This window comes from Helianthus annuus, chromosome 1 (genome assembly GCF_002127325.2).
Source record: "Helianthus annuus cultivar XRQ/B chromosome 1, HanXRQr2.0-SUNRISE, whole genome shotgun sequence".
Classification (NCBI taxonomy): Eukaryota; Viridiplantae; Streptophyta; class Magnoliopsida; order Asterales; family Asteraceae; genus Helianthus; species Helianthus annuus.
This window is the reverse complement of record NC_035433.2, coordinates 7,875,696-7,901,916: the sequence shown is the minus strand read 5'-3', so window position 1 is coordinate 7,901,916 and position 26,221 is coordinate 7,875,696. Positions and strand designations below refer to the sequence as shown.

General features: G+C 37.7%; 2 protein-coding genes across 2 annotated transcripts; one reads left to right on the top strand and one right to left on the bottom strand.

Moving 5' to 3' along the window:
- Positions 1-10,125: 10,125 nt before the first annotated feature.
- LOC110887615 lies at positions 10,126-11,304 on the bottom strand. The gene is made up of 3 exons (XM_022135192.1): positions 11,278-11,304; positions 10,848-10,946; positions 10,126-10,746 (listed from the first exon to the last, which is right to left on the bottom strand). Exons 1-3 carry the CDS (start codon positions 11,302-11,304, stop codon positions 10,126-10,128), a joined length of 747 nt encoding a protein of 248 aa, XP_021990884.1.
- A 3,529-nt stretch (positions 11,305-14,833) lies between these two features.
- On the top strand, positions 14,834-16,161 carry LOC110889321 (non-specific lipid transfer protein GPI-anchored 2). Its single transcript, XM_022136833.2, has 3 exons — positions 14,834-15,213; positions 15,409-15,516; positions 15,863-16,161. Exons 1-3 carry the CDS (start codon positions 14,895-14,897, stop codon positions 15,985-15,987), a joined length of 552 nt encoding a protein of 183 aa, XP_021992525.1. The 5' UTR covers positions 14,834-14,894; the 3' UTR covers positions 15,988-16,161.
- Positions 16,162-26,221: the final 10,060 nt, after the last annotated feature.

The window sequence follows — 26,221 nt, the reverse complement described above, 5'->3', positions numbered from 1 at the left end:
GTTGATAAAGAGAGAATGACTCACTTTGCAGATTTAACGAGCAGAGTATAAGCCTACTGATTAGCTTTGATTAACCTAATTTAAATAACAATGCACACACAAACGGGTTAGTAACTAATACAGCAGTTACGACAATTCACGAGATTAAACCCTCACAACGATTTACAAGTGCAATACTTAACAATTCAGCGGATTCACAACGAATGACAGAGTATAGTCCGAGTTCGAACAGCACTCAAACATTCAAGTCGAAATCACGGTGAATAACAAAGTATAAACTCAATTTGAGCGGCAATTAAACAATCGTTGGATAGTTATAATCGATCGGACGTTGAATCGTAATAGCGATCGAGTTATTACCCTGATTGCGGCAGCGTTTCGAGATTAGTGTGTGTTGTGAACTGTTTCTGCTATAACTTAACGTAGGTTTGGAATTTGATCGTCGAAGTGAAGCAGATTGTCAAGTGCCAGACCCCTCTATATATACTGAAATTATGCACCCCCCGCGTGTCGCGAAGGAATGCACGACATCTGTCGCGTGTCGCGACGGGCAACAAAAGTAGGGTAGGGTAGGTTCGTGTCCAGATAGCTTGGATGAGTCAACGTACAACGAAATTTCGAATTAGACAGCGGTTTTTGATGATAATTATCAATCAGGGTTTACCCCCCCTGAGTTTTAGGGGCCCTGATCCTGATTTCGATTGTTATGAAAATTTTAGGGTTTATGCAGAATTGATTGGGTTTCTCAATTAGGGTTTTCTTAATAGATAATTAACCTACTAAGTATTAATTTTAGTGAGAGTTGTTACATCCTCCCCACCTTAAGAAAAATCTCGTCCTCGAGATTTATTGGAATAAATGAGGATTTCGCTTCATTTTTGATTCCAGCTCCCAAGTGTATTCTGGTCCTCTCTTTGAATCCCATTTGACTTTGACTAGCACTAGTCGCTTGTGTTTGAGAAACTTGACTTTCTTGTCTTCTATTTGCAGTGGTTTCTCTACGAATTTTAACTTTTCATTTACCTCTACATCTTGAAGAGGTACTACCAGGGATTCGTCTGATAAACATTTCTTGAGATTGGATACATGAAATACATCATGTACTCCAGCTAGTTCTTCTGGTAGTTGTAAGCGATAAGCAACTGGTCCTATTCGTTGTATTACTAAAAATGGTCCTACGTATCTTGGACTCAGTTTTCCTTTCTTACCAAATCATACTACTCCTTTCCAAGGAGAGACTTTCAAAAGTACTTTATCTCCAACTTGAAACTCTAGTGGCTTACGGCGATTGTCTGCATAGCTTTTCTGACGATCTCTAGCCGTCTTCAATCTTTCTTTGATTTGAGTTATTTTATCGGTAGTTTCTTGCACAATTTCTGGACCTGATAATTGACTTTCTCCTATTTCTGCCCAACAAACTGGGGTTCTGCACTTGCGTCCATATAGTGCTTCAAATGGAGCAGTTTCGATGCTTGAATGATAACTATTGTTATAGGAGAATTCAATTAAGGGTAAGTGGTTATCCCAATTACCACCAAAATCTATTACACATGCTCGAAGCATGTCTTCCAGGGTTTGTATCGTCCTTTCACTTTGTCCGTCTGTTTGTGGATGATATGCCGTACTTAAATTTAGTCGAGTTCCCATTGCTTTCTGGAAACTAGTCCAGAAATGGGAAGTGAAACGACTATCCCTATCTGATACAATGGAGAGTGGAACTCCATGTAAAGATACCACTTCATCTACATACAACTTTGCTAACCTTTCCATGCTAAAGGTTTCTTTCATAGGTAGGAAATGAGCTGATTTGGTTAATCGATCCACGATTACCCAAATCGCATCATTACCTTTTCTGGTTCTGGGTAATTTAGTAACAAAATCCATTGTTATGAGTTCCCATTTCCATACAGGCATTTCTAGCTGTTGTAGTAATCCTGAAGGTTTCTGGTGTTCGGCCTTAACTTGTGAACAAGTAAGACACTTTGATACATAACTAGCTATATCCTTTTTCATTCCTATCCACCAGAAATGGTTTCTTAAATCTTGGTACATCTTATTGTTTCCTGGATGTACGGTATACCTAGATTTATGAGCTTCTTCTAAAATTTTATTTCTTAAATCTCCTTGCTTAGGTACCCAAATTCTCTTCTTATGGAATCTCCAAATTCCATCACTTCCTTGTTCCAGTTCCTTTATATATCCTTTCATTTCTTCAGCATCGTCCTTGATTGCGGTTTCTTGAATTTTCTTTAATTGCTCCATTAAATCTATTTGTAGATTTAATCTAAGAGCACGGACTCGCTTTTGCTTCTCCTGATACTTACGACTTAAGGCATCTGCGACTACGTTTGCCTTTCCTTCGTGATATTGAATATCACAGTCATAATCGCTTAAGATTTCCATCCATCTTCTTTGCCTCATATTTAACTCTTTTTGCCCAAATATGTATCTTAAGCTTTTGTGATCTGTATAAACAGTAAACTTACTTCCGTACAAATAGTGTCTCCAAATTTTAAGGGCAAAAATTATGGCCTCTAATTCTAAATCATGAGTCGTATAATTCTCTTCGTGCTTTTTCAACTGTCGGGAAGCATACGCAATTACCTTTTTGCGTTGCATCAATACACATCCAAATCCTAATTTTGAAGCATCACAATATACTTCAAAATCTCCTGTTCCTTCGGGTAAGGCTAAAATTGGAGCATTCGTCAGTCGGTGCTTTAAAATTTTAAAAGCTTCTTCTTGTCTAGGTCCCCATTCAAACTTAACCGCTTTACAGGTCAGCTTAGTTAAAGGTACAGCTATCTTAGAAAAATCCTTAATAAATCGTCTGTAGTATCCAGCTAAGCCTAGAAAACTTCTAATTTCCATAGCTGTTTGCGAGACCTTCCATTTGGTGATTGCTTCTATTTTAGAAGGATCTACGTGAATTCCTTCGTGATTCACCATGTGACCTAAGAATTGTACTTCTTGTAACCAAAATTCACACTTTGAGAATTTGGCATAAAGCTTTTCCTTTCTTAACAAAGTTAAGAGTGCATGCAGGTGCTTGCAATGTTCTTCCTGACTTTTGGAATAAATAAGTATGTCGTCGATGAATATGATTACAAATTTATCCAAATATGGTTTACAGATCCGATTCATCATGTCCATAAATGCTGCTGGGGCATTTGTTAGTCCAAAGGGCATGACTGTAAACTCATAATGACCATACCTAGTTCTGAAAGCAGTTTTAGGTATGTCTTCTTCTTGTACTTTCAATTGATGATATCCGGAGCGCAAGTCTATCTTAGAAAAATACCTAGGGCCTTGAAGTTGATCAAAAAGATCATCAATCCTAGGTAATGGGTATCGATTCTTAATTGTAACTTTATTTAGTTCCCTATAATCGATACGCATTCTCATCGATCCATCTTTCTTTTTCACAAACAACACTGGTGCTCCCCAAGGGGATGAACTAGGTTGTATAAATCCCTTGCTTAATAATTCATCTAACTGCTTTTTCAATTCTAGCATTTCGGCGGGTGCTAATCGATAAGGTGCCTTGGCTATTGGTGTAGTACCTGGAATTAGATGAATTCTAAACTCTACTTCTCTATCGGGTGGTAACCCAGGTAATTCTTCTGGAAAGACATCTGGGTATTCTGAGACTATAGGGATGTCCTGGAGTTCCTTACTTTTAGTGTTAATGATTACAGAAATCATATACACCATTTCTTGTTTTCTTGAATAACTAGCCAACTTCATTACTGAAATGAATTTCAGTGGTTTTCGAGGTTTATCTCCTGTAATTAAAATTACCTCTCCTGTGGGAGTACGGATTTCTACGGAATTCTTATCACAAAGGATTCGAGCATGGTTGGCTTTTAACCAATCCATTCCTAATACTACATCGAATCCGGCTAATTCCATTGGTAATAGGTTTGCAGAAAACTTATGGCCTAAAAGTTCTATCTTTCCTTCCTGCAATACCTTATTTATGTTAACAGAACTCCCATCTGCCGTTTAGACTGTAAAAATCTGCCTAAGGGTGGTTAAGGGTAAGTTAAGAGCTTGGCAGAATGAAGTATTGATAAAACTTTGGTTTGCACCAGAGTCAAATAATACTTTTGAATAAACGTTATGAACTAAGAATGTACCGGCTATCACATCTGGAATGAGTTCCGCTTCCTGTGTAGTCAACTGGAATGCTCGTGCATTCTTCTTGGTAGCTCCGTCAGCCGTCTTAGTTTTATTATCTGCTGGTTTTGCTAGCTTAGGGCATTTTGTTTGAAAATGTCCAGGTTCTCCACAGTTGTAGCAAATTATTGTTTTCCTTCTACATTCTTCTTCCCGGTGTCCTATAGCTTTGCAAAAGTTACAGGTCACATTACACCTTCCAAAGTGATTCTTTCTGCAATTTCTGCAAAAAGGCATATTTGCAGCTTGCCTCATTCCTCTCTTCTTGAATTTAATGCTATTATTACCCACACGAAATCCTTGGGTAATTTTCTGAGCTAATTCCCTTTTCCTAGTTTCATCTCTTGTGCGTATCAATTCATCGGTTAAGGTATTAGCTAATTCCACAGCATCGTCAATAGTGCGAGGTCTCGCAGCTTTAACGATGTTACGGATTTCACTGATTAATCCCCAAATGTAACGGGAAATGAGTACCGGTTCTAGCGAAGCCAGTGTTGGTACCACTCTAGCATATTCAAAGAATGTCGAAGTAAAACCCCCACAATCTACGCCTATCATACGATGACTCAGGAACTTGTTGGCCATTTGTTCCTTTTCGTATTCGGGACAGAATTTTCTTTCTACAAGACTCTTAAATTCTTCCCAGTTCATCGCATAGGCCACCCTTCTTCCTTTTGCTTGCAATACAGTGTTCCACCACTCTAACGCCCCTTCTTTGAACAAATTTGACGCATACATAACCTGATCTTCTTCGGCACATTTACTTATTGCAATTACTGCTTCGGTTTTCTCTAACCAACGCAGTACTGCAGTTGCTCCTTCGTTACCTGCAAATTCAGCAGGTTTGCAAGCAAGAAATTCTTTGTAAGTGCAACCAGGCGTTGCAGCTTTCATTTTCTTAGGAGGTGGAGCCTGTCGTGGATTATTATTATTATGATTGCCGCCTCCATTTACACTATGACTAAAATTGTCTTCCTGGGTACGTTTACTAGGAATGATTTGTTGCGGTTCGACAGGTTTTTGAGCAGCAGCCATGATTGCAGGAATAGCATTAGCTATCCCTTGAGTGATGATATTTTCAATATCTTGTCTAGTCATGTATTGGTTTTCCTGATTTTTCTCAGATTGATTCCCTTCATTAACTGGTTCACTACTAGCGTTTTCCATCTGATAATTATTGTAGATATAACTATTAGTATCAAATGATTGTAAATAAAACAATGGCAAATAATCACATAAATCTTTTTCACAACATATATATACAGCCAAAATTGTCGATGTTTCGACTTCTATTTTGTTTTATAGATTATATAGGCATACATACACACTGTTTATCTCACAATGTTTTATTTCCCATTTTACAGAGTTAGATTTTACTTATTACTATTACTATTATGATACAGACACACCTCCCATCCCCTATCCTTTAGTCAACTTGCGGTTTTAGTAGCGACGCTCCCTCTCGTCGTACTTCCAGGAGATTTGTTCCCCCATTTCCCGGATCCTATTTCCTGTACCTATCAGCTCTTCACCGAACTGACGAAGTTCGGCTAAGTTTTCGTTGCTCATTGGAGGATTGGGGATAGGTTCTGGATCAAACTGTGGGAGGAAGGAATAAGGACTGTTGATCATATTTTGGAATTGTCAGTCATTTGTCCACCATTCTTCCATTTGGCCTAAAGGTCGAGTGTGGATTAGTGGGTCTGGAATAGCTGGTTCCAGATTTACAGGAAGTTGGTTTTCGGCAGGGTAAGGATATAGATTATTGTGGATAGGGCTGATGACATCACAATTTGACAGTAGACGATCTATTTCGTCTTGAAAGGTGATTTCTTCAGGTTGTCTAGAGCTCTCTCCAATTTCTATTCCTTTTTGTTTAGAGTCTTTCCTGACTTCTATCTCTGCTGGCTTAGAGCTTTCTCCGGTTTCGATTCCTTTTCCTTTGTCTATAGGGTTTTCTATTTTGGGGAGTTTCCTAGTGGCTGGCTTTCTCCTGCGCACTTTCCTCCATCCTACATATCTTCTTCTCTTTTTAGGTTTTGCTTTTCCAGCGGTGGAGCTTGGAATTCTAGAGGTTCCTCTATGTCAGCAATATAACCAGTAAAGTCGTGGGAGACTTCAATTGGTACTGGATATAGGTTGAGATTCTGAAATGCTTCCGATATCTCATTCATGCTGGATAGCATATATGCAAAATGCACAAAAAGGCTAAGTTAAAACTTTGGAACAAAGTTTTACAAATAAACATTTGCAGTTTTATTGCATACTAATTTGTACAAAAGGCAACAGGAAAGAGAACACACTAGGATTTATTTATTTACTACATAGTAGTTTTATACTAGACCAAGCTTATTGATGGTTTAGAGGTTTGCATTTTCTGCTACGGTAGCTAGCATATAAAGATTTGCTCATTTTTCATCTAATTGGTCTTCCCAAGGTGGACTATTGTCTAATTCCTGGATTTCTGGATTAAACCTCACTTTCTTGACTTGGGGTTTCTGGCTTTTCCTAATGATCGAATTTCTTTTCTCTGGGGTGAGAGGATTCTCATATTGTGCTTTCCGAACAAAAATCCCTTCTTTCAGATCTACTGGGTATTTGGAGGAAGAGGTTCCTTTTTCTGTGGGTGCAGTATCTAACTTGTGGTAGATAGCAGAAAGCTTTTGTTTACCCATACTGTAACTCAACAATTAATCAGTTAATAAAACATATATTCACATAATGCTAATTAGAATTAATCAATAGGCTAAAATCAATAGTAAGCTTAAATTAGTGGCTCTGATACCACCTTTTCCTGTCACGGCCCTCGGCCCCGGTTTGACCCGGTCCAGAGCCGCGAGGCAGGAAATCCCGTGGTATCTATTTAAATGACAGCGAAAGTCTTTTTAAACAGGATCTTTTTAATATTAAAACTGCTCGTTTATATAATATAGGGATAAATCCCATAATTTACAATAAGGTGATTTCCCGGGGAAATCTTTATTTCTCAAAACATGTTTCTTTATTTATTTACGTTGAGCCACTTTTCTAAGCTTGTAGTGCTCCACGGCACTTTTCTTTGCTCACAACAGATCACCTGAAACATGTTTGAAAAAGGTTTTGTCAGCATGGGAAATACTGAGTGAATCATTCAGTTTTACTTAAAACGACGCATTTGTTATAATTTACAGTATTAAGAGCGATTACAATGTTTCCATATCAACCAACTACCCACAGTACTTGTCACTCGACTGGATCTGTGACTGTGGTCATATCACTGTTGGGTCCGTTCACCCACAAGTGACGTAAATCACTATTTTGGTCCGACTACCTAATAGTGTATATCATGATTTAGGCTCGCTCACCTAGCATGATACAAATAATAGTAATGTGCACAATACCCCACATACCGGCTGTAATTTGGTGATTTCAAAGACTTAATCCCTGTAATTATAACTTTGGAAAATAATTTGGAGTATTGTAAAATAGTTGATAAAAAGAGAATGACTCACTTTGCAGATTTAACGAGCAGAGTATAAGCCTACTGATTAGCTTTGATTAACCTAATTTAAATAACAATGCACACACAAACGGGTTAGTAACTAATACAGCAGTTACGACAATTCACGAGATTAAACCCTCACAACGATTTACAAGTGCAATACTTAACAATTCAGCGGATTCACAACGAATGACAGAGTATAGTCCGAGTTCGAACAGCACTCAAACATTCAAGTCGAAATCACGGTGAATAACAAAGTATAAACTCAATTTGAGCGGTATTTAAACAATCGTTGGATAGTTATAATCGATCGGACGTTGAATCGTAATAGAGATCGAGTTATTACCCTGATTGCGGCAGCGTTTCGAGATTAGTATGTGTTGTGAACTGTTTCTGCTATAACTTAACGTAGGTTTGGAATTTGATCATCGAAGTAACGCAGATTGTCAAGTGCCAGACCCCTCTATATATACTGAAATTATGCACCCCCCGCGTGTCGCGAAGGAATGCACGACATCTGTCGCGTGTCGCGACGGGCAACAAAAGTAGGGTAGGGTAGGTTCGTGTCCAGATAGCTTGGATGAGTCAACGTACAACGAAATTTCGAATTAGACAGCGGTTTTTGATGATAATTATCAATCAGGGTTTACCCCCCCTGAGTTTTAGGGGCCCTGATCCTGATTTCGATTGTTATGAAAATTTTAGGGTTTATGCAGAATTGATTGGGTTTCTCAATTAGGGTTTCCTTAATAGATAATTAACCTACTAAGTATTAATTTTATTGAGAGTTGTTACACTTATTCCACGTAAAGCTAGACCGATCTACCCCATTCGTCGATCCACACATCTATCTTTTAACCGAGGACACTTCGAAATTCCCAGCCCTACCATCGTCCCACTCCCAACCATCCTGACACTCGGACAAAGAAACGTTCATCATAGCTGTTTCCAAAGTTTGTTTGTCTACCAACTCGTCGGCCGAAGAAGGGAGTCGATTCTAGTTCCAAGAGATCTCCCGAGTATTCCCCACAATATAAATACACCCGGAAACCACAATTCTTTTATTTTTTCACGAGTAAAAAGACTCGGCTACTTAACCCTCATTGGCTCCGGCTCCAACCACGAATCTAGCCAAAACCGGATTTGTCTCCCATTACCAATTTTCCCTTTAATCACCCTATCGAAACCCACCCCATCCACCTTGAATTTATTCCAAAACTTAACACAATTCTTCCACACCCCCGTAATGGAATTATTAACAGGAGCCAATCCCCAACTACGCCCCGAACCATGGATGGCCACGATAACTCTACGCCACATCGCCTGGTGATCATTGAGAAACCTCCATAACCATTTAGCAATCATAGCATTATTATTCGTCTCTAATTTAGCTATTCCCAATCCGCCATCACCTATCGCTTTTGCAACCGTGTCCCACGCAACCCAACTTAATTTCCTGACTTCATCTGAACCACCCCATAAAAATCTTCTCATCAATCCTTCCAAAGTGTTGATGATCTTCACGGGCGCTTTAAATAAAAAGAAGTAATACGTCGGTAAACTATCTAAAACCGATTTAATTAATGTCAAACGACATGCAATAGACAGAGTATTCGCCTTCCACTTTGAAAGCCGCTTCTTGAATGTGTTGACTACTGGGTCCCAGTTCGTAACTCTATTCATGTTTGCCCCTACCTTGATACCCAAATACATAAAAGGAATAGCACCAGCCTTACATCCCATGGAATCGACCACCAAATTAACCTCTTCATTATCCACTCCAATACCAAACAACACCGATTTATGCAAATTAATCTTCAAACCTGAACATAAATAAAAGATGCGCAAGATCCTTCTCATGTTCATAAAACTAAAGGTAGACCATTCCCCCATCAACATGGCATCATCTGCATATAACAAATGTGACAAAACCGGACCGTCATTTGGCAACCTTAAACCATCAAAAGCGCCTATGTCCACAACTTTTTTCATCAAACCCGAAAAAGCCTCCATCAAAATAATAAATAAAAAAGGCGAGATTGGATCTCCATGGCGAATACCTTTTTGGAAGCCAAACTCAAAAGTAGGAGACCCACTTACCAGAACTGCAGATCTAGCCGACTCCAAAATAGCATGAATCCACGCGCACCATAAAGGGGGGAAATCCATTTGTTCCATGACCGATAATAAGAACTCCCAATTGACGTTGTCATATGCTTTATCAAAATCAATTTTGAATAAAAACATTTGTTTACCTCTCTTCATCACCCACGCCAAAACCTCATTTATCATCATAGGTCCGTCTAAAATATATCTCCCGGACAGAAAAGCCGTCTGATGCTCCGAAACAACCGAACTGATAACCCTCTTCAATCTATTCGCCAACACCTTTGAAACAACCTTACTAATACACCCAATTAGATTAATTGGTCTAAAATCCCCGAGCACAGATGGATCACTCACCTTCAGAACCAAAGTGATAAAAGAAGACCCAACCCCCTACTAAACCTACCCGTACGATGGAACTGATGCAAAATATCCACAAAATCATGCTCGAAAAGATCCCAAAACGTCTTAATGAAACGGTAATTAAAACCGTCTAGGCTAAGAGCTTTATCTGCACCACAATCAAACACCGCCTCTTTAACTTCTTGAACCGAGAATTCCAACAACATACTATCGGCATCATTCTGCGAAACCTTCTTCAACCCATAGCACACTAACTTCGGTCGACTCTTCATACTTTCTTTGAACTTATCTCTAAAAAATCGAAGCACCTCACGTTTAACAATCTCAGGCTTAGATTCCCAAACACCATTTACCATCAATCCCGGAAAATAATTAGCTGCCTTTCTTTTATTAATAAACCCATGGAAAAACTTAGAGTTATCATCACCGAACGCTGCCCAGTTACTACGTGACTTTTGTTGCAAGTAACGTTGATTAAACATATCCAACTTCCGTAACCGCCTTTTTAACTCCTCAAACGTCCAACCCTCCTCTTCAGTAAAATCCCTCCCTTCTAAAACCTCTTCCAAATGAGAAAACTCATGTTCCAACAAACGCTTTTCCTCTTTTCCTTTAACCTGTAATCTATCGACCAAGCCGAACTCTTTGACGGAAGCAATATAAACTTCTTCATTAATCTAGCGTCTGGGTCACCCGTGAACTCGCCCTCAGTGCACACCTTTCTAACCAACTCCCCGAACTCCTGACGACCTATCCAAGAATTATAAAACCTAAATGGTTCAGGTCCAAAATTCCGAGACACCGTCTTTAATAAAACCTAAATGGTTTAACAATATAGATATACAAAGTTTTATGCATCGATAATTTAAGTTGGTGTGAACAGGGCCGGTCTAGGGGGAGGGTGAGCGGCACCTCCAGCCAAAGCCCAAATTTTTAGGGGCCTGTTGGATCCTTTCTGTAAAAAATTAATCTTGCAACTTATTACTCAAATAATTTTATTCTATTCATATTTAAAATCTTATAATATATTAGGTTCATTGGTCTTATTTTGATCCATATCTATTATCCAAACATCTGTCTAATATAATTTATTAGACCTTCTTTATAAAAATCTAATCTTACAATTTATTGGGCCTAAATAATTTTACTTTATCCGCATCTAAAATCTTTAACATATTCGGCCCACTAGTTTTATTTTGATCCAAATCGATTATCCAAACATTTATTTAATCCATCTATATTGCAATTTTATTATTCCATATATAACTTAGCAAGTTTTTTGTGCATAATAACTTGTAACTTGTGCTTTGGGCATTTTTCAAAAAAAAACCTTAATTTTTTACTTTCAAACCAAAAGCTTTTACTTTTTTACAATTTTAACCCTACATAATTTGTTTTTTTAACTTTAACCCAAAACTTTTCATTATTTTCAATTCAACATCACAATTTTGTCACTTATAGTTTTCTCGGAAATTTTCGTTTTACGTATAGTTCTAAATTTTTCGAGTAAATGCGACGCAACTTACGAGCGTGCTTCAACTTTTTTATGTTTTGTTTCAAATTTTGCAAGTTAACACGGCGCAACGTGCATGTGTGGTTAAACATTTTTACCTCTATTTTTCATGTTTGACAGGTTCGTCGTAACACGCAGATCCTAGGTCGAGTCAGTGTTGGTGGTCGATGACGGTTGTGTGACATTAGTACTATTTGACACCGTTTTACGCTCCGCCGCAACGCGAGGTGTGCTTTGGGGGGTTTTCAAAGAAAAAATGGTTATGCATATGGTTGTCGTAACCTTTGCTTTGGGGGTTTTCCAAAAAAAATGGATATTTCTTTACTTTTTACCCAAAAGTATTTCATAAATTACTTTTAACCCAAAACTATTTGTTTTTTTTACTTTTAACCCAAAACTTTTTATCTTTTGCAATCTATCCTCACAACTTTTTTTACTTTCAACTTTTGTCCTTTATAGTTTTCATTTTCCGCTAATTTTTCGCTTTATGCTTGGTTCAAAATTTTGTGACTTGACACATCACAATGTGCGTCTTTGGTTTAACATTTTTACGTTTCGTTCTAAATTTTGCGAGTTAATACGACGCAACGTGCGTGTGTGGGTGAACGTCTTTACGTCGTCTATTTTTTCTGTTTGACAGGTTTAACATAACATGTGGGTCCTAGATCGACTTAGTTATAACTAAAGAATCCCCGCCGCATTGCGGCGGGTTGCATTCCGACGTAAACCTTTTTTTTATAGACGAGTCAGGTCAAATATAATATGTTTTCGTTTAACGAGACCATTTTATGTGCATATTTTTATTTACGTTTTGGTATAAATTCAAGTTATACATTTCGACGTAAACTTTTTTGGGAAATGGTTCACGCATATATAATATGTTTTCGTGTTTATTTTATGTATGTTTCGTAAAGTTTGTTTCGAACCGAGTGGAGTCAAATTATGGTTTCTTTCTCTTCCCTTTTTTCGAAAGCTCTAATTAAGCCCTTTCGATTACATGTGCATATTTTCCTTCATACCCGTTACGTTTTCTATGTATGAGTTGGGTCACATATAATATGTTGTGATTGTTCGATATGAATTTGTTTTACTTTACATTTGATCCAATCACAATGCTTATACATGTTACATTGAGTTCAACTGGATACGTCGAAATGTGTGTTTTCATATGGTTAATGCATCATACAACGTTTAGACTAATCTATTCAATGTTTACGATGTACCCGCGCCGCAACGCGGGTGGGTCTTAACCCTAGTTACTATAAAGAAGCAACAAATATAGGCATCAAGAGTTGTAACTTGTGCTTAGGGCTTTTTTCAAAAAAAAAAAAACTTGATTTTTTACTTTTAACCCAAAAGGTTTTTATCTTTTGCAATTTTAACCCTACATAATTTGTTTTTTAACTTTAAACCAAAACATTTCATTATTTGCAATTTAACTTCATAACTTTTGTCAATTATACTTTTCATCTTTCGCAAATTTTTGTTTTATGTATAGTTCTAATTTTTTCGAGTTAATACGACGCAACGTGCATGTGTGGTTCAACGTTTTTACCTCTATTTTCCATGTTTGACAGGTTCGTCGCAATACGCATTTCCTAGGTCGAGTCAGTGTTGGTGGTCGATGACGGCTGTGTGACATTAGTACTGTTTGACACCATATACGCCCCGCCGCAACGCGGGGTGTGCGTTGGGGGTTTTTCAAAGAAAAAATGGTTATGCATATGGTTGTCGTAACGTTGGCTTTGGGGGTTTTCAAAAAAAAATTGTTTTTTTTTTACTTTTTACCCAAAAGTATTTCATAAATTACTTTTAACCCAAAACTATTTGTTTGTATACTTTTAACCCAAAACTTTTTATCTTTTGCAATCTATCCTCATAACTTTTTTTTACTTTCAACTTTGGTCCTTTATAGTTTTCATTTTACGCAAATTTTTCGCTTTATGCTCGGTTCTAAATTTTGTGACTTAACACATTGCAACGTGCGTCTTTGGTTTAACGTTTTTACGTTTCGTTCTAAATTTTGCGAGTTAACACGATGCAACGTGCGTGTGTAGGTGAACGTTTTTACATCGTCTATTTTTCCCCGTTTGACAGGTTTAACATAACGTGCGGGTCCTAGATCGACTTAGTTATAACTAAAGAAGAGGCGGGTCTCAATCCTAGTTAATAATAAAAAGTAAAAAAAAAAACAAAAAACTAAAGATAGGATATTAAAAAACTTTATATGTAGTTGAAGTTATTTGACACATTATTTCTAATGGATTTAACAATTTGTTATGTTTATTGCAATGATAAATTACATTGTTATGAGCCTCTTTATGGTAATTTGTTTATATGCTTAAAATCATTCAAGCACACTATTTATGAGCCTCTTTATGGTAATTTATTTATATGCTTAAAATTATTCAAGCACACTATACTTAGGTATATGCCTTTTATGTTTCTTTTAGAATGTCATCTCCACATATAGACCCAAATGTGTTCATACGACTCCAACAAACTTCGGAGGATATCCTCGCATCCGATGGTCGAGTTAAGCAAAAAATAAAAGAATTAACTGAGAAAGTTAGTAACATCTGTAAAACACAAGCGGAGTTACAAGTTGTCTTAACACGTTATATGCGTGTTACAAAGCCCACAAAAATGTTGAGGACTAGTTTAGGCTTAAGCATGTCATCTGTAAAAGTAATTGATTTAAAATTTTGTAATGTACAAGTATACAATCAAATATAATAGTTATAGTGACCGATTCTAAATTTTACGTAAAATTAACATATAATTAATCGCGTTGGTTGTTTTATCCGTTTGATACAGTACATATCCGCGAGGCAACACCCCTAGAAAAAAAATACTAGTTTTCCTTTTTTTTTTTTTTGAAACTTTAGGTCAAGTTACTAAGGGTTTATGTTAGGTTAGATGGAGTTCAGCTACCTTAATTTGCTAGGTGAATATTGGTTGGTCTGTTTGTTATTTTAATATATTAGTCTCATTATGTCATAACTTTGACCATATTGCTTCTACAAAGTGCCATTAGGTGAAGAACATATCATTTGAGATTTTATCGTTAAAATAGAATTTAAAATAATAATTGTTTGTAGAGTTGGTCAGCCATATAAACCAATAAAACTTGTCCTTTTCCATGTACCACACTATATATAATCTTCCACATTTCTAGCATTTCTATACTAAATAAAAAACCCTTTAAGCACTTCCTTTTAACTAGAACCAAAAAAGAGTTCATATTATAAAATGGCATCCAAAATGGTTGGTATGGTTCTAGCCATGGTCCTTATTGTCTCCATATGTGGTGGAGCTATGGCTCAATCAGGCTGCACCAATGCCCTCATGGGTATGTCTTCTTGCCTTAACTTCATTACAGGAAATAGATCCACCCCTTCGTCTTCTTGTTGCTCGCAGCTCGGAAATGTTGTTCAATCTCAGCCGCAATGCCTTTGCCAAGTTCTAAATGGTGCGGGTATTAATCTTGGTATAAGTATTAACCGAACACTCGCTCTTACACTTCCTGGTGCTTGTAATGTTCAGACTCCACCGGTCAGCCAATGCGACGGTAACATTCTTGTTTTTTGTTCTTTATTATGATCCCTTTAACCCGTTTTATTTGGTTTTAGCTAAGATTTTTTTATTTAAAATGTCTTAGATTAAAATAAACCAAATCATGTGTAAATGAATCAAAATTGTCATATCTAATACTCGTGTCCCATATTTCTAACATATTTGGGTTTGTTGTTGTTTGCGTATGCAGCTGCAAACGGGCCACCTGCTACGCCCACGCCAGCTGCTTCTCCTGAAGGATCTACTTTCGAACCAAATATATTGCCAGAAAGCCCAACCGAGTCGAATACTCCATCAGGTATCAAAGTTATTTTAGGCAACGTGCACCCTCATGTGTTGGGTTCAATCTATGCAAACTCTTCTCATCATAGTGATTGGGCCTCTAAACTTAAGCACACATGGGTTAGGTTGGGACTGGTTGCCAACACTTTTTATTTATTTTATTATTTATATGAATAACTAAAAATAAATAGAAAAAAATATTTATTTTTTATTAGTAATTTCGACTTGTTTATTAAATAAACCAATCTAAGATGCTCCAAACGCTTGAGGATGCATTGGGCAACTTCTAAATTGTGACCCATTTGGGTTGAAATGGCTACCACCAGTGCTAATTGACCGATGAAACGATGATTGCATTGCAGGATCAGGGTCAAAGACAGATGGTTTGACACCTAATGGAAGCCAATCGCCGGTGCCTCTTCATCTCTTGGCGCTAGTAATGTTTGTGGTGTCGTGGGCTTCAACAACTACTAGTTTCGGATTGTAACTCCATTTATTTGTTCTTCAATGTGCTAAAGAAGTTTGATTTCTTGTTTATGTTGGAAGGTTTGTGAGAGTGACTTATTATTTATTGGAGGAGGGATTTTTTATTTTTAAAAAGATAGCAATTTGTTGTTTTTGTGCAAATATATTGATGTGTTTCGATTTCTAGCATGGTAAATTTACTTGCACTTATAAAAATTAATCAAAAGGCCACTCCAAATATGAATTGTGGTATGCATTAGATACGTTAAATAGTTGTACTATGCATTTTGACAACACAAGTTGTGATGAATCCAATAATAAAGAACTTTAATGGGCAAAATCCCCATCGCATCCCTTAAAAGTTTGGTTAAACCCTTCGTTTTCATCGGCAGAAAATAATTCCTGAATCTGCCACTACTTACACTGTTACACATGGCATTTAGGATTCATATTTAAGAAATGGGTTGATTTAGTTTTTTTTATTTATTTATTATGATCCATTTGAGCCTACTTACTCCTTATACATGGTTCAAAATGCATTGATACCGTACCAATAATAGTGCTTTAGTGGTAAGAAGGTGAGAATATGTTATGAAGGGTTTGGAAAATAAACACCAAGTAGTGACGTACTCACGTACACCAAAATGCATGGATGCCACCCATTACCAATATGTATTATTGTATTGCAAGTGCTTACCAGTCGTTGCCTCCACAACCGCTGCCTTGACAACCTCCACCACTAGTCACCCTTGTCATCGCGGCCAGTCTCACCATCGTCACTCTCACCACCTATACCTATTATCGCCTCCAACAACACCACCTTCGTCTCCCACACCGTCCACCCCACCACCTCCGCCACCAATTGTCATCACTAGCCAATATAAAGTAAATATAGCAGGTGAACCCAAATTTGATCCAACCAAATTTGACTCTAAGCCGTTTGATCCAAACTAGTTACCTGATCCAACCCACCATTTTTTCACCTCTAATTAATACATAGATACATCAAAATTTTCCTAATACTCCAATTGCAAAATCCACTTATCCTCTTCTTCAGACCAAGACACAATATGAAGTTCATCCTCATGTTGCTTTAACTGGTTTTCTTCTGCCTCACCTCTAGCCTCTAGGAACTCTACGCCATCTCCACGTACGCCCAACCCTTTTGGCCCCTACGATTAGTAATCAAACATTTTTTTCATCACCTACAAGATTATATACTCTAGGGAACCTTAAAAAATGGTTAAATTTCTTTTTCCTTCTATCCTTGAGCAACATGTCTTCCCTTGTTTCTCATTTGGATCTTTAATTAATTAAGTACAGAATAACATGTAAAATCAAAGGAAATATGAAAACACGGTTTCAATACTAATATTAAATAAAAAAAGGGTTTGTAAAACGTTCGCATAACTTAAATAAAACACTTCAAGTTTTATCCCTCATCGTATGCGGGTTGCTCCATGTAAATGACAATAAACGAGTCTACATATTATGTCCTTTTGACCAAGTGCAAAGAAACTCTTAAGTTGTTTCATGTAAATCTCTTTCTCTAAATTACCATTTAGAAATATGGTTTTGACATCTAGTTGGTGAATTTCCAAATTTCTTAAACTGCAATTGCAAGCATCAACCATATTGAGGTTATCCTTGTCACAAACGAGTAAGGATCAAAATTAGCAAGACCTTCTTTTTGTTTATAACCTTTGATCACAAGTATAGCCTTTTATTTGTCAATACTACCATAGATTTTCATCTTCCTTTTGAATATCCAATGGTATCCAAGTGGTTTACAACCCGACGGAAGATCTACGGGCTCCCTAGTATGCTTTTGCAAGATGTAATCAATTCCATTCTTGAAAGTTTCTTTCCATTGAGGTTCTTCCAAAGAGGTAAACGCCTGTTGGTAGGTATTGGGCTCACCCTCAACCATATAGCTTAGGAAGTCCAGACCAAAGGATTTCTCAACCCTTTCTCTTTTGCTTCGTATAGGCTCAACCTCTTAAAGCTTGGGTTGTTCAAGTCTCTCATCGTGAACAATATCATCAATCTGTGTTGATGATTGCATTTGTTTATCCTAAACAAGGAAACACGTTTTCGAAAAGTGAAGCATTACTAGATTCCATGAAAGTGTTCTTGTGTACATTGGGGACTCATGTATAAGACACCGATGTTCACTATGAGCATATCCTATGAATATGCAATCAACAAATTTCGGGTCCTATCCTTAGGTGGTGGTATAATAACCAATCGTGTGGTAGACTAGGTACAACGTGGGTTATCTAGATGCATAATGGACAACGGGGCATGATGCTTTGGCAGGTGACGGTGTGCGTACTGCGTGCTGTGTGACAAGTCTGGATGTGTGGTGCAAGCCCTCTTGGCGATCGCATACCTTTTGTGGCAGTTGAACTGGGGCGTGGCCCTGCATGGCGTGTATTGGTTTGCTCGCACTTACTTGGGCACAACAATGAATCCGAGTGTGTGAATGCTGCAATTACGGGTGCAAATTTGTAACACCCTATGTATCAACTTACAATATTACATAATGTTAGAATGTACTTGAAAACTATCTCATAACAACACAGTCTTTATAGTAAAACTAAAATGGGATATACCGGGTTAGGATTCGAGTTACAGGAACAAGGGCCAAACCAACCACCCAAATCGTCGAGCGAAAACACTTGACAACCTCCTGGAAGCAGCTTTTCTTGTCATCAGACCTTTCTCCATCAATTAGGAATCTGATACCGTCACTAAACACATTCCTTAAATTGTAGCCATTTTTGAGTGTTTATTTTTTGGTGTCTAATCCGCATATAAATCACCATTGCTCTTGATTTTTTTGACTGTATATCTCTTAAATGTCAACATATACACGTGTGGTTTAGTTTACGAAGATTTTTCAATGCCGAGAACCTCGATCAGAGAGTAAAAAAGGCGTAAGGTTCACAATGGTGTAAAACTAAAATGGGATATACCGGGCTAGGATTCGAGTTACAGGAACAAGGGCCAAACCAACCACCCAAGAATGGAATCGTCGAGAGAAAACACTTGACAGAAGCAGCTTTTCTTGCCACCGGACCTTTCTCCATCAATTAGGAATCTGATGCCGTCAATAAACACATTCCTTAAATTGTAGCCATTTTTGAACGTTTATTTATTGGTGTCTAATCCGCATATATATCACCATTGCTCTTGATTTTCTTGACTGTATATCTCTTAAATGTCAACATATACACGTGTGATTTAGTTTACGAAGATTTTTCAATGCCGAGAACCTCGATCAGAGAGTAAAAAAGGCGCAAGGTTCACAATGGTGTAAAACTAAAATGGGATATATCGGGCTAGGAACCAACCACCCAAGAATGGAATCGTCGAGCGAAAACACTTGACAACCTTCTGGAAGCAGCTTTTCTTGCCACCGGACCTTTCTCCATCAATTAGGAATCTGATGTCGTCACTAAACACATTCCTTAAATTGTAGCTATTTTTTGAGTGTTTATTTTTTGGTGTCTAATCCGCATATGTATCACCATTGCTCTTGATTTTCTAGCTGTATATCTCTTAAATGTCAACATATACACGTGTGATTTAGTTTACGAAGATTTTTCAATGCCGAGAACCTCGATCAGAGAGTTAAAAAGGCGCAAGGTTCACAAAGGTGTAAAACTAAAATGGGATGTACCGGTCTAAGATTCGAGTTACAGTAACAAGGGCCAAACCAACCACCCAAGAAGGAATCGTCGAGCGAAAACACTTGACAACCTCCTGGAAGCAGCTTTTCTTGCCACCAGACCTTTCTCCATCAATTAGGAATCTAATGCCATCACTAAACACATTCCATAAATTGTAGCCATTTTTTGATTGTTTATTTTTTGGTGTCTAATCCCCATATATATCACCATTGCTCTTGATTTTCTTGACTGTATATCTCTTAAATGTTAACATATACACGTGTGATTTAGTTTACGAAGATTTTTCAATGCTGAGAACCTCGATCAGAGAGTAAAATAGGGGCAAGGTTCACAATGGTGTAAAACTAAAATGGGATATACCGGGCTAGGATTCGAGTTACAGGAGCAAGGGCCAAACCAACCACCTAAGAATGGAATCGTCTTGCGAAAACACTTGACAACCTCCTGGAAGCAGCTTTTCTTGCCACCGGACCTTTCTCCATCAGTTAGGAATCTGATGCCGTCACTAAACACATTCCTTAAATTGTATCCATTTTTGGGTGTTTATTTTTTGGTGTCTAATCCGCATATATATCACCATTGCTCTTGATTTTCTTGCTGTATATCTCTTAAATGTCAACATATACACGTGTGATTTAGTTTACGAAAATTTTTCAATGCCGAGAACCTTGATCAGAGAGTAAAAAAGGCGTAAGGTTCACAATGGTGTAAAACTAAAATGGGATATACCGGGCTAGGATTCGAGTTAAAGGAACAAAGACCAAACCAACCACCCAAGAATGAAATTGTCGATCGAAAACACTTGACAACCTTCCGGAAGCAGCTTTTCTTGACACCAGACCTTTCTCCATCAATTAGGAATCTGATGCCGTCACTAAACGCATTCCTTAAATTGTAGCCATTTTTGAGTGTTTATTTTTTGGTGTCTAATCCGCATATATATCACCATTGCTCTTGATTTTTGATGTGCACAAAATGCAACATATAAATTACATCAATTGTGGCATAAAACTAACCCCTTTTTAGTACTAATGTTGGAAAAAGTGTGTTTTTGTCTTCCTTTTGTATTTTCAGGATTAAATGAGCTCAAATGAACAAAAGAAGCAAAAAGGCAACTAAATCTAACATAAATACAAGAAAAGGAACAAACGTGGCATGCCCGACCCCCCGGCAGCATCCTCCCAAGCAAAATCATGAAGACAGAAGGCTGAACACGCCCCGTGCTCAGTGAGCACGGGGGCGTGCCCAAGTGTCAGCAGAAAAGACAAAGTTGTAGAAGCTTCCATCGCCCACCACGGGGCCGTGCTCAGCGGACACGGGGCCGTGGTCAGCTATAAGATTCGCATAATCCAGGCAAATCTTGATAGTACAGATACGCTTTTGCACACGGGGTCGTGCTCAGCGGACACGGGGGCGTGGTCAACTAATGCAGACAAACTGCAATTAATGAAGAAAGAGAGAAGGATGGACACGGGGCCGTGCCCGAGCTTCTGTTCAGCCTATAAAGAGGGGTGCTTGGATCACTTGCAACTCATCCCTTGGCACACCACCTCTCTCACACTTCACCCACCACCCACCACCATCACAACACCATCATCCACCACCATCATCCATTATCCATCATAGAGTGTGTGAGTCGTCTCGGGATCCAAGATTGATCGTGAGAGTTCTTGACAATCAAAGGTCATGTTTGCCTAAGTCTCTTACATCACTTGGTGAAGACAAGTGTATAGTGTAATAGTTTTTATTTTTAATCTTTTCGCACTTTTTACTTAGTTATGTATTAATGACTTTAATAACTAGTTTCTTATGTTGAAGGTGATTCTTCCTTATCGTTTGTCCGTGGTATCTTGGCATTATTTTACTGTCTATATAAAATAAAAGATTTTCACCATTCATATCTCCACGGTCTATATGGAGGTATGTTGGCTACCTGGTCGGCGGTTAAGGGAACGGTTTGCTAAGAGTATTGCCATTGTTCAGTGTATAGATCCTGCAAAGGACCTGGGTCAAATTTAGTAGGACCTCCCTCAATACCCACCGGTATTGGATGCGGGGGTCCAAACTCTTTGATCCCCTCATAAGTTAAGCTACTATTAATATTTTAACCCGGCTACTTAGGACTGTATCCCTGTTGACTCAGACTACTTAGCCGAGGGTAACGTCACCTTCAAAAGAGGGGCCTACCATAATATGCATTAATAACTTAATTAATTATCTTTCAATAATCCGACCCTTTAGGATTGTATCCTTGCTGACTCAAACTACTGGGTTGAGGGTAACGTCACCTTCAAAAGAGGGGCCTACTACAATAACTAAGATAATCTCTTAAAAAGTGCAAAAGTGCGGAAATAATCAAAGGTTACACTATACACGAGTCGGAGCCAAGTGATTCATCTTGTCTAGCTGTTTTTACTTTTATTTTATTTGTCAGTATTTTAGTTAGTTTTTATTTTTCTAGTTTAAAACCTTTTTCTAACTTTTGATTTGATTAGACGTTGAGGATAAATCGGTACTAAAAGCTCTTGTGTCCTTGGACTACCTTGGTATCTTGCCAACATTATACTACGCTCACGATGGGTGCACTTGCCCATATGTGTGTTTGGTGTTAGTAAAATATCGTGTTTTATAAATTTAAAACTTGACTAACGTGTAAAAAGGGCTTAAAATATACTTAATTCCATATACACACCAACCCGCATCAAGTTTTTGGCGCCGCTGCCGGGGACACAAGGATTTTAAGAAAGCTTAAAATCGACGGCCTAATCAGTTTTTCAAAACTTTTTCAAAATGCGCGCACATTTTTCTGCATTTTAGTTTAGTTGTGCATTTACAGTAGCCTGAACACGGGGCCATGTTCACTAAACACGGTGCCGTGCTGCATAGTTTCATAAAAACACCCAGATACAGAGTCTGAACACGGGGTCGTGCTCACTGAACACACCCCCGTGCTGCATCAAACCAGTAACTTTTATTAAAACGCCCAGATACAGATCCTGAACACAGGGCCGTGTCCACTGAACACGGGGCCGTGTCCAGCCTCTGTTTCCGTTTTTATTTTTGTTTTCTGGTCCCGAGACTCTGTTGTGGTCTGCTGAGTGATTCTTATGGATCAATACTCAGTAGGCTACAACTACACCTATGAGGAGGATGATTATAGGAGAGACTATTGCACTAATTGTGGTAACCCGCACTCGGTTCAATATTACAACTCATCTCAACCATCCACTTCATACACCTATTATTAGGAGCCCAGTACGAGCCATCGACTTCATACAAATCCTATGAAGACCAAATGTATGAACCTTCTCCCTCATACTCATATTTTGATGAACCAAGGTATGAGCCTTCATACTCGTACTTTGAGGAACCAAGATATGAGCCACCACCTTCATATGCTTATTATGAGGAACCATGGCGTGAACAACCCACCTCATATGAGTATTATGAAGAACAAAATTACGACCCTTATCCATCATATGCTTACAATGAAGAACAATGGTGTGAACCATCTACTTCATATGAGTACTATGAGGAACCAAGGATCGAACAACCGGATTCAAGCTTTGAGGATCCTGATCCTTTCTCTATCACCGAAGTAACCGAAAAGATACTAGGACACCTTAAAACTATTGAACGTTATATAAAAGAATCTCGCGCAAGGGAAGAGGAGTCCCGCGCAAGAGAAGAATTAACTTGTATAATAACGAAGAAATAGTTGAAAAGGTAAAAATGGAAGAACAAATAAGTGAAAAACCGACACATGAGTTAAACAACGAAAAAGGTGAGTCCGTCAACGTTAAAATTCAAGAAGAGTCTAATTTTAAAGAAATTAATCTCTTGTTACCTTCTTTTGAAAATCATTGTTTAGTACCCACTCATGCTAAGTTTTTGTAACACCTCGTAAGATCATACCCAATAAAATAAAGACACGTGTCATGTAAGATAAACGTGTCAGGAACCCGGATCAAGTTAGAAGATGTATGGTAGGATTTAAAAGTGTCGACATATTAATAAACACCTCTGAGCGACCTAATTATAAATCCCAAGACCTTAATCATTATGATAAACATCTGATCTATTTAGAACCGGTTATTCCTATAATGAATAAATTCAATTTACAAAGAATTGGGTTATTAAAATGATATTACGACAAGGTGTATGATCAATTCTTTTCAAAAGAAATCAAATCCATCCAAGTGCATGGCAAGATCTTCCACAAGAATCCAAGATGTGTAAGTGCATGGCTAGACATGCAAAGTCTGATTTTCTGGACCCTACACTAAAAAGGAAGCATGAGATTCGGAGTTATAAAGAATGCATGGTCAAGGCTTAAAAGTTCACAAGTTTTTGTCTTCTGATGAAGGCTTACGGACCGCAAAGGTGAACCCTTATGGTCCGTAAGGTAGCAGACCTGGGCGATGGTTTTTGAAAAGCGGTTACGGACCGCAAAGCCTAAGGCTTACAGTCCGTAAGACCTGTAACTGGACATAATTTTGGACAGATGCCTGTTTATCAAGTTACACCGCCTTATATTGGTGGTTTTCGAAAATCAGGGGTCATGCAACTGGTTTTTGGCATCATAGGGACACCTGGGAACATCTTACAACATTTATAGACCTAGTTGGAGTGATCTTGTTGCATCAACGTTTATATATAAGGAGACCTCTTGTGCAACATTTCTTTGCTCTCTTGCAACTCACTTCAAGCTGGTTTCTGGAACTCTCTGGTCAGCAACCAAGATTTCTTAGGCTCCCTAATCATACTTAGGACCTTTTTAAGTGTCCTTAACCTTCTTTAATTCAGTTTAGCTTGGTTAATTAGCTTAAAGTCAAACCGTCATAATTAAGGTTTGACTTTGTCATTAATCTTAATTTGTCCAGTCAAATTTCAAATTGAAAGCACCTATGAGTTGGTAATTATGTGGGCAATAAACCCTTAAAAGGGCACCCTCTGATTCCCACTCTAACTAGGTCAATTGTCGGGTCAAAGTTAATCTTAAAAAGTCAACAGAAAGCTTATTTTCAAATTAAGGCATAATTAGCAATGTAGAAGCCATGCAACCTGTTTTATCATTAATATAACTTGGTAATTAATGTAAGAACATGTTTAAACATGTTCACCCCGACAATTTTCAGTTTAAGCTCAGCTCGGAGCCGAAAGTCGCAAAAGTAGACTTTTGCTTTGACTTTAAGTTCTGACCCGTTTAAGCATAGTTTAGAAATGCCTTAGAGCCTTATTAGGACCAGGTTTCATGTTAGTATAACCCTCTGTGATTATACAACTTGGTTCATTATTTATCTAAATCATTTGCATGTTTCCGTTAAATGCTTAAATGTTGACTATTATGCCCTTTTCACCTTAAAACATGATTTTTGGAAAAATAAAAGAATAGAAACCTTCATTACTAATTTATAGACTTGTCCCTAAAATTTGGCATCAGTTTGAGGTCTAGATTAGGAGTTATGCTCATTAGCGTAAATGAAAAGCTTTTTATGAATTAAACGGCGTAATTAGCATATAGCCTATCTAAACCCAATTTTTGATATCAAACTTTTTATCCACTGATGTAATATAATATTTTGGGATTTTTGGAGATTTTTATTTATTTTTAGGCTGAGCATAACGTAGAGTTCTAAGCTTGATTCGGTTATTGTCGGTTTTGCCCTTCCTGGCTATAAAATGAGTTTTACAAATCCTTTTGATACCAAACCTTTTTCTACCAATCCAATATGATAAATAAAACATTTTGAGCCTTCTGGAATAATAAAAATATCAGCTTTCCTTTAAAAACCCGAAAATAGCTCAAAATCGCCTTTTTAAGCATTTTTAACGCATAGTATGTATTAAAACTATTTTAAACATATAAGGTTTGATGCCTACTGATATTTCAGAAAATTTTTATAATTTAACAGTAGGTAAAAGTTTTAAACTCAGATTTCCAGAATTGACCTTTTAGGCTTATGTGAGATTACCAAAATGCCCCTTCGGGGCATAGTTTGAGTTTAAAATCATTTTGGGCATAATAGAAGATATCTTCTGATGTCACAACATATTTAATGCATATTAACTTAGGAAACCTGTATATGACTATTATGGTTACCCGTTACGCATTATTCGCGTTCGGTTCGGTTTATGTAACTAGTTTGCATAAATTAGCCGAAACGGGTCAAACCTTATCATTTTTGTCTCAAAATCCAGAATGTGTTTAGTTTACCTATATTATACAAGTCCTCAAACTTGTCGGGTCTAAATCATATTCTATTCCAGTCATCGCTTATTCATGCGATTGAACCGTATCTTCTAACCGGTCTAAGTTTAGGCTTAATTAAAGACCCGTTAGGAATCTAATAGGTTATTATAAACCTTCGTTCCAGAATAGGAGACCCGGTAAAAGCTACGTGCACTTGCTTGTTGTTTGTTGTGATTATTATTTGCAAAGGTAAATACTTTTAACTTATTTTCCCTTATACGGGCTTGGGGTACGGTATATAAAATACCGCTTGGTCGGGCATTGAATTTTTGATCGTATGAAGGTTAATTTATTGAAATGACCCGTTT

Coding starts and splice junctions, on each gene's coding strand:
- LOC110887615 (XM_022135192.1), bottom strand. CDS start 11,304: ATGTTAAAGATTTTAGATGCGGATAAA. Junction 10,947..11,277: donor AGATTTTAGATGCGGATAAA/GTAAAATTATTT, acceptor TAAACCATTTAG/GTTTTATTAAAGACGGTGTC. Junction 10,747..10,847: donor TCGGGGAGTTGGTTAGAAAG/GTGTGCACTGAG, acceptor GATAGATTACAG/GTTAAAGGAAAAGAGGAAAA.
- LOC110889321 (XM_022136833.2), top strand. CDS start 14,895: ATGGCATCCAAAATGGTTGGTATGGTTCTAGCCATGGTCCTTATTGTC. Junction 15,214..15,408: donor ACCGGTCAGCCAATGCGACG/GTAACATTCTTG, acceptor TTGCGTATGCAG/CTGCAAACGGGCCACCTGCT. Junction 15,517..15,862: donor CGAGTCGAATACTCCATCAG/GTATCAAAGTTA, acceptor ATTGCATTGCAG/GATCAGGGTCAAAGACAGAT.